Source organism: Oenanthe melanoleuca, chromosome 2 (genome assembly GCF_029582105.1).
Source record: "Oenanthe melanoleuca isolate GR-GAL-2019-014 chromosome 2, OMel1.0, whole genome shotgun sequence".
NCBI lineage: Eukaryota > Metazoa > Chordata > Aves > Passeriformes > Muscicapidae > Oenanthe > Oenanthe melanoleuca.
In genome coordinates, this window is record NC_079335.1 from 35,866,269 (window position 1) to 35,883,023 (window position 16,755).

At 37.4% G+C, this 16,755-nt stretch overlaps 1 protein-coding gene across 2 annotated transcripts in view; it reads right to left on the reverse strand.

Moving 5' to 3' along the window:
* The window catches only part of NKAIN3 (sodium/potassium transporting ATPase interacting 3), a 328,068-nt gene that overhangs the window by 157,773 nt on the left and 153,540 nt on the right, over positions 1 to 16,755 (reverse strand). For both annotated transcript variants that reach the window (XM_056484372.1, XM_056484371.1), the window contains exons 2-3: positions 16,146 to 16,283; positions 7,380 to 7,460 (exon numbers count right to left, since the gene is read on the reverse strand). In XM_056484372.1, coding sequence (XP_056340347.1) covers positions 7,380 to 7,460; positions 16,146 to 16,283 — 219 coding nt within the window. The remainder of the gene's footprint in view (positions 1 to 7,379; positions 7,461 to 16,145; positions 16,284 to 16,755) is intronic.

Sequence of the window (16,755 nt, forward strand, 5' to 3'; positions counted from 1 at the left end):
ATTTTGCATCATTGGGGGTTATAAAAGAAAACCAGTTCTGATTGAAACACCTATTTTAATGATTCTCACTGTATATAATGAATTGAACCTCTGTAAATTTCTGAAAGGATACAAAATTCATTTTTTGCATCATCTGGAATGTACTCTTGATTAAGTTGTTCAGCAGTGTGACAGCATCACGTAAACAAGCTAATTAACATCAGAATGACACATTTTGCAGTTTCACTGCCATTTATCTGTGCCCCATTTATTCCATATAAGTTTTTTCCCAGAATCTTATGCTCAAATAGTGCCATGAAACTAGTGCATGTTAATTCTCTTTTCAAGAATAAGCATATTTTTCATTAGACATTACATAAGGCAACACCGTTATGCAGTTGAATAAAACAGACTGAACAAGAAATTAGTTTTGGAACATGAAATCTGGAACATCAAAGTCTCTTCATCTTAACAGCCACAAAGCCTCCTCAGCTGCAATAGATTCACACATTTCTGCTCTTCAATTTCCTTCTTTTCCTATCTTTTTTTTTTTTTTTAAAGAGAGAACATATTAAGTCATCTTTTGTAAGTCACCTCTTTTGTCTGAGAAATTTAAATTGCAAATAAAAAGAAAATGCTATTTTCCATAGCTTCATCATTATGAATTCACAGTTCATAGCTAATTCTTCTCTGACTTCACATGGAAAGAGTCATTGTATTCTGTACAGAAAGTACCACACAGATTTTCAGCTCCTGCACGTACTGATGTCAGCCTAACACAACATCAAAAAATACTGTTTGCAAATACCATTGAAAGGCACCCCAACAACATGTTAATCTATGATTAATGGTACCTAACACCAGCCAAGGCCAGAGCTATTATTTTGAAGTGCTGAAATGTTGTTTCTGTTCAATATTACACTGCATAACTTCACAGTAAATTGCTTTCCAGGTTTATTGCCAAAGTAATTAAAAATTCAAAAGGCTGCTGTTTGAGCAGAACATCATGGAAAAGTATTAAATACAATTGAACCTGGAGATTATTTCTTTTTATAGTGAGAAAGCAGCAGGATGGGAGGAGCAATTTGAATAAGGAAGGTCATATTAGAAGTCCATATTTTAACAAACATATTTCAGTGGAACCTCCACTGTAGGAAAGGGAACAAGAAAAACTGAAAGGAGGCAAGTGATTCTAAAGCCTTTAAAAAAAAAAAAAATTACTTCTGAGAGCTGGTTCAAAGAAAGGGTGAAGGCCAAGGGAGTCAAATGGATTATATGATGCAAGCATTAAAACTTATATTTGGTCTGGTTTTGCTTTATATTGTCTTAACTCTATTTACTATTTCCTCCTTTTTTATTGTCAGAGAAGATTCTGGAGCTTTACTTACAAAACAATAATTTTTTTAGCCCTTTGGGAATTATAATGTAGAGGAAGGCGGAAAAGGTGAGGAGATCCAAACCTCAAAGAAACAAACCCAACCTTTGCATTTAATTTCTGCAAGTTGAATTTTACTAGTGCATATGCTCGGAAGAGATTATATTTAACTACTGCTATAAAATTAGTAATTTGTAATGCTCAGAAATTGCAGAAGGCCTGCAGCCACATCCAGTGCTTCAGCATGATCACTCAGTGTGCACATCTCAGCTGGTGGCATCACCTGGAGCCAACAAACACCCAGTAGTGAGGAGAATTCCAAGTGTGTAGTCTCCCAAGAGAGGTGGTGATCTGATGATGTGGTGATGAATAAGAGCTGTGTGGGAAGGAATTCTCAGCTGAGCCATCCATGAATGTACACACTGTGTACAGCAGCAAGGAAACACACTGCTATCACTTGTGCTTTGCTCCCAGTGAAGGCAATGATGGTGTTCAACTGAAAATCCATCAATCGAGCACACAGCACATGAGCTTTGTCTGTGGGAGATCTAATCTCTACCAAGAGTGAGCAGCAATGATAGAATTGTCTCCCTCTTGCTGTCACACAGCTGAGCAGTAAAATTCCACCTGTGCACATCCAAAATTTGCTGTCAGCTTCCCAGGAGACTTCACTAGGGTCCCCTATTTTCTGTGTCCCTACACAGCTCTGGGGAGAAAAGCCAGAGGCACTTCAAGCTCCCCAACTGGAATGACAGGCATGGTGAAATGTTTAAGACTCTTAATTAAGATGAGGCTTTGAATCTTCAACTTGTGCTCATTTTTTGAATTTAAACACTCCTACCTTACCATCCATGGACACTTGGGGTTTTTTATCTTGACAGAGGCTCATTTCTACAGACCAAAAATAGTGGAAAAGTTGTCCACTACTAAGGTTTTGTAACAGCTTTAGATCCTCTTCAGTGTTCTTACTATTAAAAAGCTTCTCCTGGCCTCCAACCAAATATTCTTTGCCATATGCTCAGCAAATTATTTCTTGCTCTTCTTCCCAGTGGATATGAAAAAAACCCTTTCTCCACATTAAAGTCACTTACATGTGAGTAGATGCAAAATGACCCATCCTCTGCTTAGACAAGGAAGTCCTTAATCCTCCATCTATTGATTTTCCATATAGGTTTTATGGATGCTGCCTACTTTGCCCCTGAGATTTTTGGAGTGGGTAATTCTATGGAGCTAATTATGATGATAATTAAACCAAAATAATGGTCTCTGTTTTCTCACTTGCATCAGCACAAGTTAGAAAGAGAATCACTTTTTCTTTCCTATTGTTAATGTAATTTCAACCAATGCTCTCATTTCACATTAAAAAAAAGGGACACAAGCCCAAGCATACACCATAACATCTCTATTAATACAGATTAGCATTGGTTCTGAGCTTAACTTACTCCATTTGAGATGATTAGATATAATTGCACAACAATTAAGGATTGAATGACATGTACCAGATGGAATAAATCTGATTTCACAAGTAGCCAGTATAAAGCCCACATAATTAACCCTCATTCTGATATAAAACATTTTGTTTGGAAAAGAGCACTAGTTTCCCAGTCTGTCAGAATTTTAATAAGTAAATTATTCGTCCTTTTTTTTCCTCAGATGGAAGAAATCATTAATTTTATCAGATAATTCTACCCTCCAACTACAGATCCATATAATAATTTGGCCTATAGTTCTGTCTCCAGCTTAATAAAGCTGGATGGGAGCCCTAAAAACTTTGATCATCCATTGACCAAAGTAAATATCACTAGGAAAAAGCACACAAAAAATATTGTTTCATTAAATGACATAGGCAAAACTTCCTTCAGCTTCAGGGGAAAGGCTAATGAAGTTGGTGCCACAGGCACATCAGAGAGCTCACATTCACTCAATATGTAAAATTAAGGACAAAATAATAAACATAAGCTATTTAGAAGTAGTTTTCTACTGAATATATGAGTGTGTGCCAGGCAAATCCTTGGCCAAAAAAATTAGTAGAGTCAGTTGACACAGAGCTCAATTTTGAGAGCAAAACTTAAATCCAGAATGAGGCATGGTTCACAGCAAAGAAACATGCCATGGAAAGGCCATGCAGGACAAGCAGAAATATCCCAGGAAAAGAAAAGAGCTCATCAATACTCCCCAGCTGCTTAGGTGAGGATTATGAAACAACAGGAAAGGTGGACACAATACCACAATGCTGCTATACATTTACCAAATAAAGGTTTCAACACATGGAAAGAAATGCCTGTAACTCACAAATAGAAAATTAGTAGAAAAATTGTCTATTAAAAAAATTGGAATAGCAAATGATAAATGCAATGAATACAGCCATTTTCATACTGGATCTGAAATACTGGAGGGATGTTGATGCCTGGAAATGTAAACAAAAGAAGCATTAACTGTACACTGTAAACAGATGAAGACTCCTTTGTACAGGAGTAGATAACACCTGTACTGCTGCAGATGGAGGGCTGGCTTATGCACATCAGAAATTACATGGTCCATATTTAAGCAAATGCAAAACTTCAGAAAAACAGTTTTGTTTTTGTTTTTTTGGTTTTTTTTTTTTTGTTTACATTAAATTGCCTATACTCTGGAATGTGACAATTAGAACTTACTTTCATTTCAAGACAGAATGAGATCAAAATGATTAATGAGCTTATATATGGATGCAGCAAGCTGACATCCTGCAGTGGAGAATTAAAAGGTCATGTTATAATAACAGCTTTGTCTCTCTCATATGGAATGGTTAAAACTAAAAATTATGTTTAAATTTCAGAAAAGTAGTAAATGAAAAAAAGACAGGCAAATGTCATTTATTTCATATGGGCAGTTTCATTGCTGCCAAAATCAGAAAAAAAATTAATACAAATAAAAAAGGTGTATATAGGTATATTTTTTTATTTCTGATCAAATACATTTCCTTTAGCCCTGAAAAAAAAATTACAAATTTATTTGTGCATCTGTAACACAAGTGAAAACGGATGTTGACCTCTCTGTTGTTTATAAGGCAGTTAAAGAGGAAACAGTTGCTCATTAGATTCCTACTGACAACAGCCAGCTGTGGCAGAGCTGTGTTTATCTCCCTTTCACACCCAAGATGACTTGATTCTATATCATCCTTTTCCCAGGAGACTGCCTTAATCACCACAGTGTAGCTATTGGAGGGTGCTTAGTTTATCAAGAAAATTATAACTGAAGGTAATTGAAGGGAGAATGTTTCAAACTTTCACAGTAAATAGGCTTACATTACCTATGTCCTTCTTATTCTCATTAAAATTTTTCATTAACTGCAGTGGAACTTCCTGGCAGAATTCAAACAGTGAATATTCAAAGATGCTCCTCCCCACTTCAGAAATAGGATCTGAGCAAAATTTCAGCAGTGGTGGGTTTCTATTACAACATTTGAAAAGTCTGCTTGCATTGCATGCATACTCCATGGGCAGATATTGAATTTAAATTGCCATTTATTATTGTACCAAGTCACATTTTTGGAAGCATTCATGATTGAAGACTCAATAAACTCATGGGACTTCAACCAAGAGCTAACTCATTCTGGTCAGAGCAAACACAAACATGGTAGTGCTCAAAAACAAACAAGCCAACAGAAATCAGTCACCTGCCAGACAGCATTACAATTTTCCCTAATGATATGTCAACAGAAGTGTAAAATTGTAATCAATCTGTATTCATTTCAGAGACACAGCAGTTTTTCCTTTTTTTAATGGAAAAATAGAACAATAGGAAGAAAAATAAAAGCTAATATTGCCTGCCAAGGTTTCAATGCTGAATAAACAGTGATACTTGGAAAGCTGATTATGGTGTTTGATTTCCCAGCACACTAATGTACTCTGATAGCAGCACTTTCCTATCATGTCTGACAGCACAGGAACATCTCTAATGGAAGAAATTATGATTTTTTTGAACTAGCATATCAGGTAAAATGTGGGTCCCAATTTAAAGCTGGTGTGACATATTAACCAAATGTTCAATACCCAGGATTTTATGCATATGGGGCAAAAAGACCTTAGTCTCTTGATGGCCTCATCATATCTAGCATAATTTTTAGAAAGACCATAAATAGACTCAAAATACCATGATGTACTGAAAAATGTTCTTAATTCTATCATTGCTAAGTTGGTCTCCATACTCATACCTTTGGCATAATTTATACAAGAGCAGTTAACTTCCATAGAAATAATTTTGTGTCTATCACCCTGTTGAAAAACACTTTTCAAATGAAATTATAAACCACAAGATAAAAGTTCCACAAAAATGTAGAGATTAAGTGAAGTATACACTAATAAAAGGTAACTTTGTCAACTGCCAAGTAGTATTTTTGCTGCTATTTCTCTGCATTGTGATTTGTCATACTTGTTAAGAAGAGCAAAAAGTGAAACACAGCAGTGAAACTGGAAGATGAAGGATTTCAATTCATACCTGCTGATTTATAAACCTCTTAACTGAGGATATGATCAGAATCCATTGCAAACAAATTCAAGGGTCAGACTAAAACCTTTCCCTCACTTCCTAGGCCCTCAGACAAATATATTACTTACACATAAAATATAATAGTTACTACAAAACAGACATGACCTAACTAAATAAAAGTATACAACCTCTATGTATCATAAGAATGAACAATTATTTGGCTATACATCATTTCTATGTGTTGCTCTTCTGTTCATCTAATAGATTTTTAAGTCAGATCAGAACATACCTTTAGGATTATTTATTTTGATCATCTATGAAGTGTATTAATTTCTTTATCAAGCCTGTGACTCCTCATGAGCAACATATTTGAAGGAAAAATAAACTGTTGAGACTTTTCATTATAAAATTTTATCACCAAAGGAACCCATCACTGAAAGCTTAAATTTAAATGGAATTTCTACTGAGTAAATTAAAACTTATTTCTTATTAAATTGGTTTCATCAGTTTTCTGTTTGTCAACCAAAAGCTAAGAGCTTTAATGCCAGCAAGTACATAGCTCATAAATGTTCCACTCTGAACTGAGTGGAGCAAACAATTCACAGAATCACAGGAAGGGTCAGCTGGAAGGGTCCCAGTGGCTCATCTGGGCACCCTCCCTGCTCAAGGAGAGCCCCTGGCACAGGACTGCATTCTCTAAAGCATTGCATGAATTAGCAGTGGTGCAGTTCATATCACTAAATCCACAACCAGTAACAGTGACATTTATTCTATTGATAATGCTGGGATCAGCATGTGCCATGGTAAACTGTGCCTGGAGTCATTTAAATGTGGTATATGTGGTAAACCAAGATCTGCATCGTCTGTGTCCAGCTGGAGGATAAAAACCAGCAGGTGTATGAAACTCCCTGCAGATACAATGCTAAACATAACCTATGCTAACATAAGTGCTACCTTGAACAAGCACACATCTCTTGAGAATTCCAGCAAACATTTCTGCTCTAACCAGAGGACTGAATAGAGAATTGGTGACCTAGAGCACTGAGTGTCATACAAAGGAAAGTTTTATTCAGATGTGACAAAAGTCATCCTTTGCCATTTGTTCTTTTTTATACAGAATTAACATTCTCACTGTGAGATCAATTTGCTCAACAAGTCATTACATTAACCTTCTTAGTAATTTTCTTTCAAAGCAGTCTTGGAAATTCACACTTTTTACACATGCTTGGAAATTCAACCAAAATGACACTGCCTACTTTTCAACAATCAGAAAGGACCTCAAATTTACAACTGAATACCTTCCCACCTCTCACCTGGGGATGGTACTTCAGAAAGCAACTGTAATTCAGATTCATTGCATTTATGTACTTCAAACCTGCAGCTATTTACTAGCAGGGAGAAGTTCAAACACTACAGCTCCTGTTGGAGGGAAACTCTGAAGATCAAATTGTATGTTCAAACAAGCACATTTTTCCTCTGTGGTTCCAGTCTTCTAAAACATGAGAGTCCTACTGCTGAAACACCCTCCCATAAATGTGAAGAAGGATAAGTGACCTACCTTTGAGAGCCCCCCTACTTCCAAATAGAAGCAGATAATGAAAACATTCCAGGTGACCCACAGGGCAGTCCACACCGTGTACTGAACACAAAGCCAGATGAGAGCAAAAAAGAGAGAAAAATAAAATGTGAAGATGAAACTACTTCATACAGAGCAGATCAATAACAAAAAAAACTGATATCAATAACCATTGTTCTCCTGGGAACAGCCAAGAACAGAGAGTTCAGAAAAGGAGCTCCCCCTGCAGAAGTCCCCTAAGAGCCACCGGAAATTACAAATTCAATATTCATTGCTGTACTAAATAAATACCAATAAAACAGATTTATTCTTTACAGTTTTACACTATCTTACTGTTATCAATTAAATTTAAAATGCTGGCTCAAACACTCATTTTGGGACAGCTCTGAGTCATTTTTAAATCATAATTTAGCTCTCAAGGAAATTTCAGATAAGTGAAATACCTTAAATAAGTAAATATTGTTGAAATAACATTTCAATATTATGAAGAAACATGCAAGAAAAAACCCCACCAGCAAACAAAACAGAAGATCTATTGATCTGTTAATCTAGACTTTTTTCTTTTTAAACAAATAGGTAAAGTGTAAACCTGATCACAGCAAAACATACTTTATTACATTAAAGTTAGCTCACTGCTTCTCCAAACCTTTTGCCATGAATCTGATCCTACAAAGCACACTTTCATACTCATACATGAATGGGACATTAATTAGTGTACTTCAAATCACCTTTTGCATTTTAACTGCCAGCACAACAGGCTGGCACCATTTCTTTGTGGATGCACTGTCTGCTGACACACAGCTGTACACTATTCCCAGTGAACTCTCCAGCCACTCCAGCTCAGCAGCATTCCATGCTGATGGGCCAAGAGTCCAGGCAGCCACGCTGGAGCTGCACACACAGAGCAAACACAGTGAATTTTTCCCTCCTTGATTACTCCCCCCTGCATAGGGCCATTTCTGTACACCAAAAGGTCAACTGCTTTAATTTAATTCCTTCTGAGGTAGGTAGGCAGTGGGGCAATATCCCAAGAAGTAGGAACCAAACCATTAAGAGCCAAAACAAGAGTAACACTCCTGGGCCATTTCCTCTGTCTTACAGAGAAGAGCAGTGTAGCAGCTGAAGGCTGGGTTATTATAAAATAGACAAAGCTGCTGTGGTCTGTGAGCAATATGAGGTCTGAACTGCTCCTATGACTAACCTAGAGTATATCACATTTTACTGCCTTTGTTGACTTTGTAATAACTTGATGCCGTCATCAACTACTGAATTTCTAATATTTTTATTCCAAACATTATGTGCAGAGAGTTCAAAATTAATGAACAATTCATACAATGCAAGTTGCATGTAAAAAGCAAAATCTAGACTATTTGGGAGTATTCTCCTTTTTAATAAAGAATTTTTTATCTCTCTGTGAACTAAATCCACAACAAAAGGAATTCTGTTTGATGTGCCAGGCTGAGCCAAATCTGTTAATGGCCTCACTCTGGCCCATGGGCACCAATGCTGTACTGTGCAGGCAAAAACTGTCAGAGCCTGCCTTCCCAGGCTATGTTTCACATAGTCAGGATCAGTTTGGATTCTGACCCACCAGGAGGTTTACTGAAATACAAGTGCAGGTGCACAGCACCTGAAACCCAGCTGCTGTGATGGAGAGGCTCTTCCTACACTCAGTGAGCTGAGCTGCAGAAATCTAAATTTGAGCTCCATTTGCTTTATAAACACAATAATCACATTATATTCAGTAATTAGTACTACATAATTTTTTGAAGTAGGAAAATTATTGTCTTCTTGGATATTCAAGCAGCAAATTCTTTGCTTGCATAGTTTTGTAGGTATTTAAGGAAAGATTATAAGACAGCAAAAGCAAAAAAGCAAAATTAGGAGATGTCACAATTTGGGCTGTGCATGCCAACTTAACATTTCTATTTTGTGGCTGTGCAATACAATCCAAACATAAATAAAATCATCATAGATGTATTTTTATTTTAAAGGGTCTTACCTCCCCTAGCACATTTTATGAACAGCTAGCTCAATACTTCTTTTCTCCTTGTGGCTCAGACCCTGCTCTGAGGACAGAATAATAATTTCCTCATGAGGTTTACTAAGATGCTCATCACTGTAATGTGTGAGAGCTGCACAAACATTACCTAATTTATTTTATGTTATAAGGGAATGAAACAGCTCTCAGAATGCAAATGATGTTCTGATACATGCAGAGATTACATTCAGAAGTATTCATATATTATAAGCATCCAACTTGAAGTCCTTAGGAGTTCAATTTTCAGAATGCTTGAGGTTATACCCTCAGTTTATAAACTCTGTTCAGCTTCCTGTGGCTGAATGTGCAGCACCTGTGCAAATCAGACCACAAGACAGACAATGCAAGGGGAAAACAAAGCATGTGACAGATTTTGTTATAGTGACTCACTTTATGTCAAAAGCAGTTTCAGTGGTTGAGAGCAGAGATAAAACTCAGCTACTGAGCACAGCCTCCACAGCAAACCTTTTTATCTTAGTGGCTTCCCACTCTTCCTGCTGTCTTCCTGATCTGAAAATCAGGTTTCTATTCTGTATCTGTGATCACCAGAAAACCCCCCAATGTCTTTTCTTTCTACTGAAACTGAGGCAAGAATATAAGAATTATAAGTATCTAGCTCAATTCTGCAAATATGTAAAAGAATCATAGTAAGACTGCACAGAAAGGCTTTAATAGCTACTTTTCTAAAATTTTGAGTGCTTCTTTCTGAAAAAATTGTAATATTATATTTTATATATATTATATATATTTTTATATTATATAATTTTATATTTTATTATATTATTATTAAATAATTATATGAAATTATATGCATTGTGTAAATTTATATGTATATACATTTTAGTGAAAAAAAAAAATAATCAAGCAATATTCCATTATGTGGCATCACACTAACACCTGCTTGAGTCATTAAGGGTGTAACTTTTAAATCCATGATGCAGATTTCCTATTTTTGCTAGCAGAGCAACAGCCCAAATTGCCATCCCCTGTGAGAAGGGACACATCATGAGTGCTGGCAATTTCCTCTCAGTGTAGGAATGGTTAAGGTCTGAGACATCAGGTCCACACTGACCCTCAGGTTTGACTTTCCTCCCAAGGCACCTAACCTGTTTCATGACCTGACCTGCCATTTAAATTCCCCATTCCATGTCCTGAACATTACCCTGTCCATCCTGCTGGGTTTACTCCCTCTTGCTTCCCCACACCCAGCAATTCCTGCCTAGTTCTTTGGCCACCCACATTCTGTCCCCCCTGGCTCAGCTGGCCTCATACTCAGTGTCACAACCCTCACCATACCATGAAGAAGGAATTTTCCACACAGGTTGAATCAATAAGAAGAGCTGGTATCTTTATTTTATACCCCAAATAATGCACCACTTTAAAATCATCTGGACATTTTTGTAACAGATCCCTTCTAGAGGAAGGACCTAGGACCAGGTCACAGCCTTTGTTTCTCCCCATGATGCACTACATCTTTTCTTGCTTTTGGTCTTTTGCACTGAGGACTGTGAGGTGTGAGGAAGTCTTTGAAGTCTTACCAACAACTTTGAGAGAGTACTCACTAAGCCTTACAGGTTAAATATCCAATAAATATCTCCTTTCATAATGTCAGCCTCTCTACAACAGTGAGATTTCTACACCTCTTTACTCTACAACCATATTGAAACCAATCCAGAGATATATTTCATATATCAGTGAAAGACAAACAACTTCTAAAAATTTCAAAACGTTTGCATTGGATGGACACAATGTCACAAGAACAACTGGTTAAGGTAAAAGAAAAAAGGGAATTTTCTAAGTTTGACTATTACAAGGATTGTGGGATAAATTTAGCTTTAATGAATAAACTATCTTAGGAGTGTATTCAAAGCTGAAGTGCAGCAACTACTCTGACAGTGCCATTCAGGGCATTACAGGAAATGAATGTTGGCTTGAGGATACTTCAAGGGAAAGGAGCAACTACTGAGTTGTCAAATCATTCCCCTGTAATACCTGGCATCAGTACTTGCAGAGCCTTATTAGCCATATTTATGAAAGATGGCAGGGGAAGTGACATAAATCAGCATGATGGAGCAGTAACAACTCAGGACTTACCAGGAAGGATATTCAACAAGCAATTCTGGAAGCCTAAATATTTCACATGTGTTTTCACTGTCTGTATAATATTTGCATGAATACTGAATAAAGTATCCTATATAATCTTTCTTCTCCTGTTCTGGTTTTTTATTTGTTTGGGTGTTTTTTAAGAAGCTCTTTACTGGTTTTTCAACTATATCCATTGCCTATATATCCCATTATTTAATGAAATATGTTAAGGCAAGTAAAGCAGAGATTTCCACCATAGATTCTTTCTATTTAAGTGTATTATTTTCATTCCTCACTATTTATTAACACATTTTTTTTTCAGCTTTGAGCCTGCTTTTGCAATTTTAGCTATATGACTCATCATTCAGAAGTCTTTTGAAGTCCCCAATCAGAAGTAACAGAGGGAGAAAATCCCCAGCTTTACAAGTATCCTATCATCATCATTAATCAATTTTAACAGCCTGAAATCTTGCTGGTGATAGCAATATCTATTAAGAAAGGAAAAGCATGAACAATGAAATGGATCACAGCAGAGCTCTGGAGCTTCATGACAAGAGTGCAACAGTATAGTTAGAACTGAAATTCAGCTGTTTCTTTCTTCTCTGCAATGTTTGGGTACGTTTCAAATGAGCTAATATGGGAAAATTAGGAAGCAGCTCTGCACTTTTATGCCCCTTGGGAACTTTGCAAAGATTTAATTCAGTCACAAAATATTCAAATACTGAAAGTAGCACATCCGCTTAGTGACAGGACAAATTGTTCACAACATTTATCTAAATTACTAATTAATACAAAACCTATTATAAATAATTATTGGATTGAAACTAATTAGGACACTTGGAGTTAGTGTTGTCACTCCTTCTCTCTGTTTCATAAGCTCTGAGGACTTGGAATTTTAAGTATGAGCAAATAAAATTCCCGACTTATTTCAGAATCACCATCCATATAGTCCTGTATCTGAGGGACTGTAGACAGTGACCATGAACCACTATCTTTAACTACTTGGAATAAAAATTCTATTCAACAGAGATGCCTCATGTATCAACCATTGCATGGCAGATCTTGGATAGTGGGTTTGTTTTTTGTTTTTGATTTTTTTTTTGTAGAAAGCTCTGATGACAAATTTTGTACCACTCAAACTAATTTCTTTATTCAAAGTTTTAATCTACAATGGCTATGCTTATGGTACAGCTTATGAGGTCACTAAATCCTAGTGATAAACTGGCCAGCCAGGGTTCAATGGAAGGGGAAATCAGAAGAATGCAATGCAATTGTTTTTATCAGTTTGTACTGCAGCCCTCACTGAACTCCTTGGCTCTATGTACCTGCAACCAAAGCCTGCTCAACTGTGCTTGATGTGCTTGAAGTTATGGCCTTGCATGTACTGCATTTATTCACTTACTATCCCATTCCTTACATAGTTTAAAATTTGAGGAGGCTGAACATGACACACACAGCATAGGATGACAAAGTGAAAGTTTTTGTGTGACTTCACTTGTCAGGGAATCCTTCAGGCACAGACTCCATTGCACAGAAGATGGATTAAAAGCATTCCCTTGAGGTTAAACAATGGCTCTAGAGCTGGTCAGCTGAAGTCAAGATCACCACCAGAGTAAGACAGATTATCATAAAAACAATTTGTGTGCACAAGTGCCAGATTAATTTTGTGGAAACAGCTCACAGAAGTAAACCATTGATTCTCTCTTCAGTTTTTTAATATTATGATGGGATTATCTGCATTAGTTAAACTGATTTCCAGGGAAGTCTCCTGGAAAAGACAATGGATACTAAGGATAATTTTCTTGAAGCAATTAGTTACTTTTCCAGTTAAACTGGATTAAACTTAATCAAAATCAGAAGCTTCATTAACCAGAGTACATAAAAGCATGACTCAAAACATTTTTTCAGCCACAGACTTGAGATACCAGAATTCTTGGGATACCAACCACTAACAAATCCAGGGGCTTAGATGTGGCTGGAAATGGACCTGTGAACATGGAAGGCCATGAAACTTCCCCATAAAGTTAAAGCTTAATTCATTCAGAGCCTTGGTAAGAATTTCTCTGCACTGTGCTTAATACTGAGGTTCAGGATACTACTGAAGATTTGCACTAAACAGACTTTAAATTCAATGTCAGCAGTAGAAGTTTACAGGTGGGCTGTCATTTTTTCCTTAGTGAATGGAGCCAGCATGCAGCTGGCACTGCTAGGGCTCTTTACTGTCAGCGTCACTGACCCTCCTGGGGCTTCTGGGACAGTGGACAAAGCTGAGATGTGGCTGGCACAGCCCCAGCAAGCCCAGCTTCTGGGCAGCTTGTGTGGATATAGACTGAAGAATCCAGGCTATGCTCAACCAGAACTTCAGGCTGATGTAACCCTGCCCTGCTGTAGAAAGACTCCATGCACTTTTCTCCTTCCTCTGGCTACTTGCTCCCATTTCCCCTCTCCCATCTGCTGGATCAAGCAGAACACATCAAAGAGCTGACCTACACTTAAATTAACATCAGTAAAGAAAACATTGCCTTTAACCTGGATCTGGTTTGACAATTGACCAATGATTTAACTGGTACCTGTGCTAGTCAAGCTGAGGAAAAGCACAGGGACTGAAGGAACAGCTGAGAAAAGGGACTATTGTTTATGCTGGCTTGAGGTATTCACTGAATGCAACCTGAGGGCAAGGCTAGGCATGAGACTGAACTGACTAGTTTGGAGCTAGCAACAGGAGAAGTCTTGCAACTCCTCCTTCCCCTCCACCTCCACATTGCTGTTCATAAATACACAGCCCCAGTCCCTGCCTTATGCCAGCCTTGGAAACCACTGGAACCTCACAGACTGGATTCAGGTCACCAGTTTAACAAAAAACATCTCCACTTTTTGCTAGGTTGGTTTTCTGACAGCTTAGAAATGGAGCTGACAGGTCCAGTTAACTCCTGCCATGAGTGGGAAAGAGGATGTGGGGACATGCTCACTCAGGGGACAGGAAGACATGGCAACTTCAGGAGTTGGCTCAAACTACTCCTGCTTCACTGCAAACCCCTTGTATAATCACAGACCACTCAAAGAGGTGGTGATGGGATGAGTAAGTGGGTAATCACAGAACATTCTGAGCTGGAAGAAACCCACAGGAACCATCAAGTCCAGCTCTTAAGTGAATGGCCCATAGAGGGATCACACCTGTGACCTATGGCATTATTAGCACCATGCTCTGACCAGCTGGGCTCTAAAGCCTTGATTTTCCCCAGAAATGTGTATTGGCACCTGCTAAAGCTACAGCTCCTAAATGCATGTTGAAAGATAAATCAGAATATGAGTTCAGTTAAATCAGCATAAAGTGTCTTTCTGGGGAGATGTTTCTTTCTTTAATTATGATTCTATCTCTACCTTAAAACAACTTTTGTACAGCCTAAAATGTTCAATTACATTGGGAAAGATATAGAAACAGTCAACATATGTTGCATTTCATTTCAAAATTAAAACAGAGCTTGCATCATTGAACAAAAGTGCTGAACCTGAAGGGCAAGAAATTTTGTAGTGTTGCACTTCAGACATGAATTTCCCACATAATTTTACAGATGCTTACACTTGCTTCTTATGTACAAAATGGAGAGCATGGAGCAGAAAGGTGAGTCACCAATACATGGATGCTCAGTTCTTCAACCACAGATAATAGATAAAAGCACTATTTTTTATATCAATCCATTTTCAATTCATTATAGTCTGCATGTAAGCTTAGCTAACGTGAGTATAGTCTTGGATACACTTTTTGTTCACTTTTTAAGACATGACAAAGAATTACAGGATTCCAGGCTTGACTAGAAAAGATGCTTTTTAAGTATTTGTTTAACAAGCTTCCCCCAGAAGACCTTTATTTCATTCCTTTGTGAGGAAAAAGAAAGGTAACTTTAGCCTCTTACAATCCATTACTGACAACACAACCAAGATGTTCCAAATACAGCCATTACCAGGTAAAGACATAATATTCTTACATTCAAAAATGAATGTGGGGGAGGAAAAGAGATTTTTTTTGTTGGCACTTTACTTCAAGCTTTGAAATTTCTTTTTAATCCTGGCTATATTGAGAACATGGGAAAAAAACAACTGAAGATTCAAGCTACAAGCATCAGAGAGAATTTACAATAACTTAGGGTCAAAGCCATAAATACAGGTCTTGACAAAATTACATGTCAGTGAGAAGGAGACTTCTTTGTAACCCATGGGTCATAGGACCACAGAAATTTCTAGAATCTCTGTTCCTCTCTGCTTAAGAGAAAGATGCAGTTAAATATAACTTGGCCATTGCAAATGTTTTATCAATCACCATCAATTCTGCTTGTCTGTAACAAAAAGAACAATTTATATTTTATTTATTTACATATAGTCTAATTGACTTGTACCATAGTAATAGTTTTGACGGCACTTTTTTCAGGTTACCTGTTTTTGATAATGCTCAAAATCTCAAAAAATTCACCTAGTAGTCCTAAATTTGCAAAAAGACATGGAGACTTCTACAGTTTCTACAGAAATACCATCTGGTGTTTTGAAACTAAGAAAATTCTGCTTTGTAATATGACAGGTTTTATGGCAAAAAACAAACAAAGAAAAATAGAATAAATGAGACTTACCACAACTATATATCGAGGTCTAAACTGGATGGTTCCAAACAAACCCAAAATGACAACTATTATTTGTAGGAAATTTCCAAGGATAGGAGCCCACTGGAAACCCAGGAAGTCAAAGATTTGTCTCTCTAATGCTGCCAGCTGTAAGAAAACACACAAACAGAACATTCACTTTTTAATTATGGGTTGGACAGAACATTTGCTATTTTCTTATTTGCACCAGGCTTCACCAGTGAGTGATCAAAGCTATGCAAACCTTCTGCAATAGCATCATGCTCCCTCCCTTTCCCCTGTCTTTGTTTTCTAAGATTTGCTCTCGACTAGACTCGACTGGAAGCTCCTCAATCTGTTCCCAAAAGCCCAAAAGGGCAGAGCAGCCTCAGACAAGTCCCAGACGTGGCCACTGTGATCCCAGGAGCTCTTGATGCAGGAATTGATAAGGATTCTGGAAGCTCCTCACTGCCTGAGCACAGATGTAGGCTCAGGGGCTGGAAGGCAACAGAAAACATTGGAAGATCTCAGAGCAACCTGCTCCAAAAACCAACAGCCAAATGAGCCATCTGTGCCCTCCAAAAGCTGCTGTGTTACTTTGGGGCAACTACAAATCAGGAAG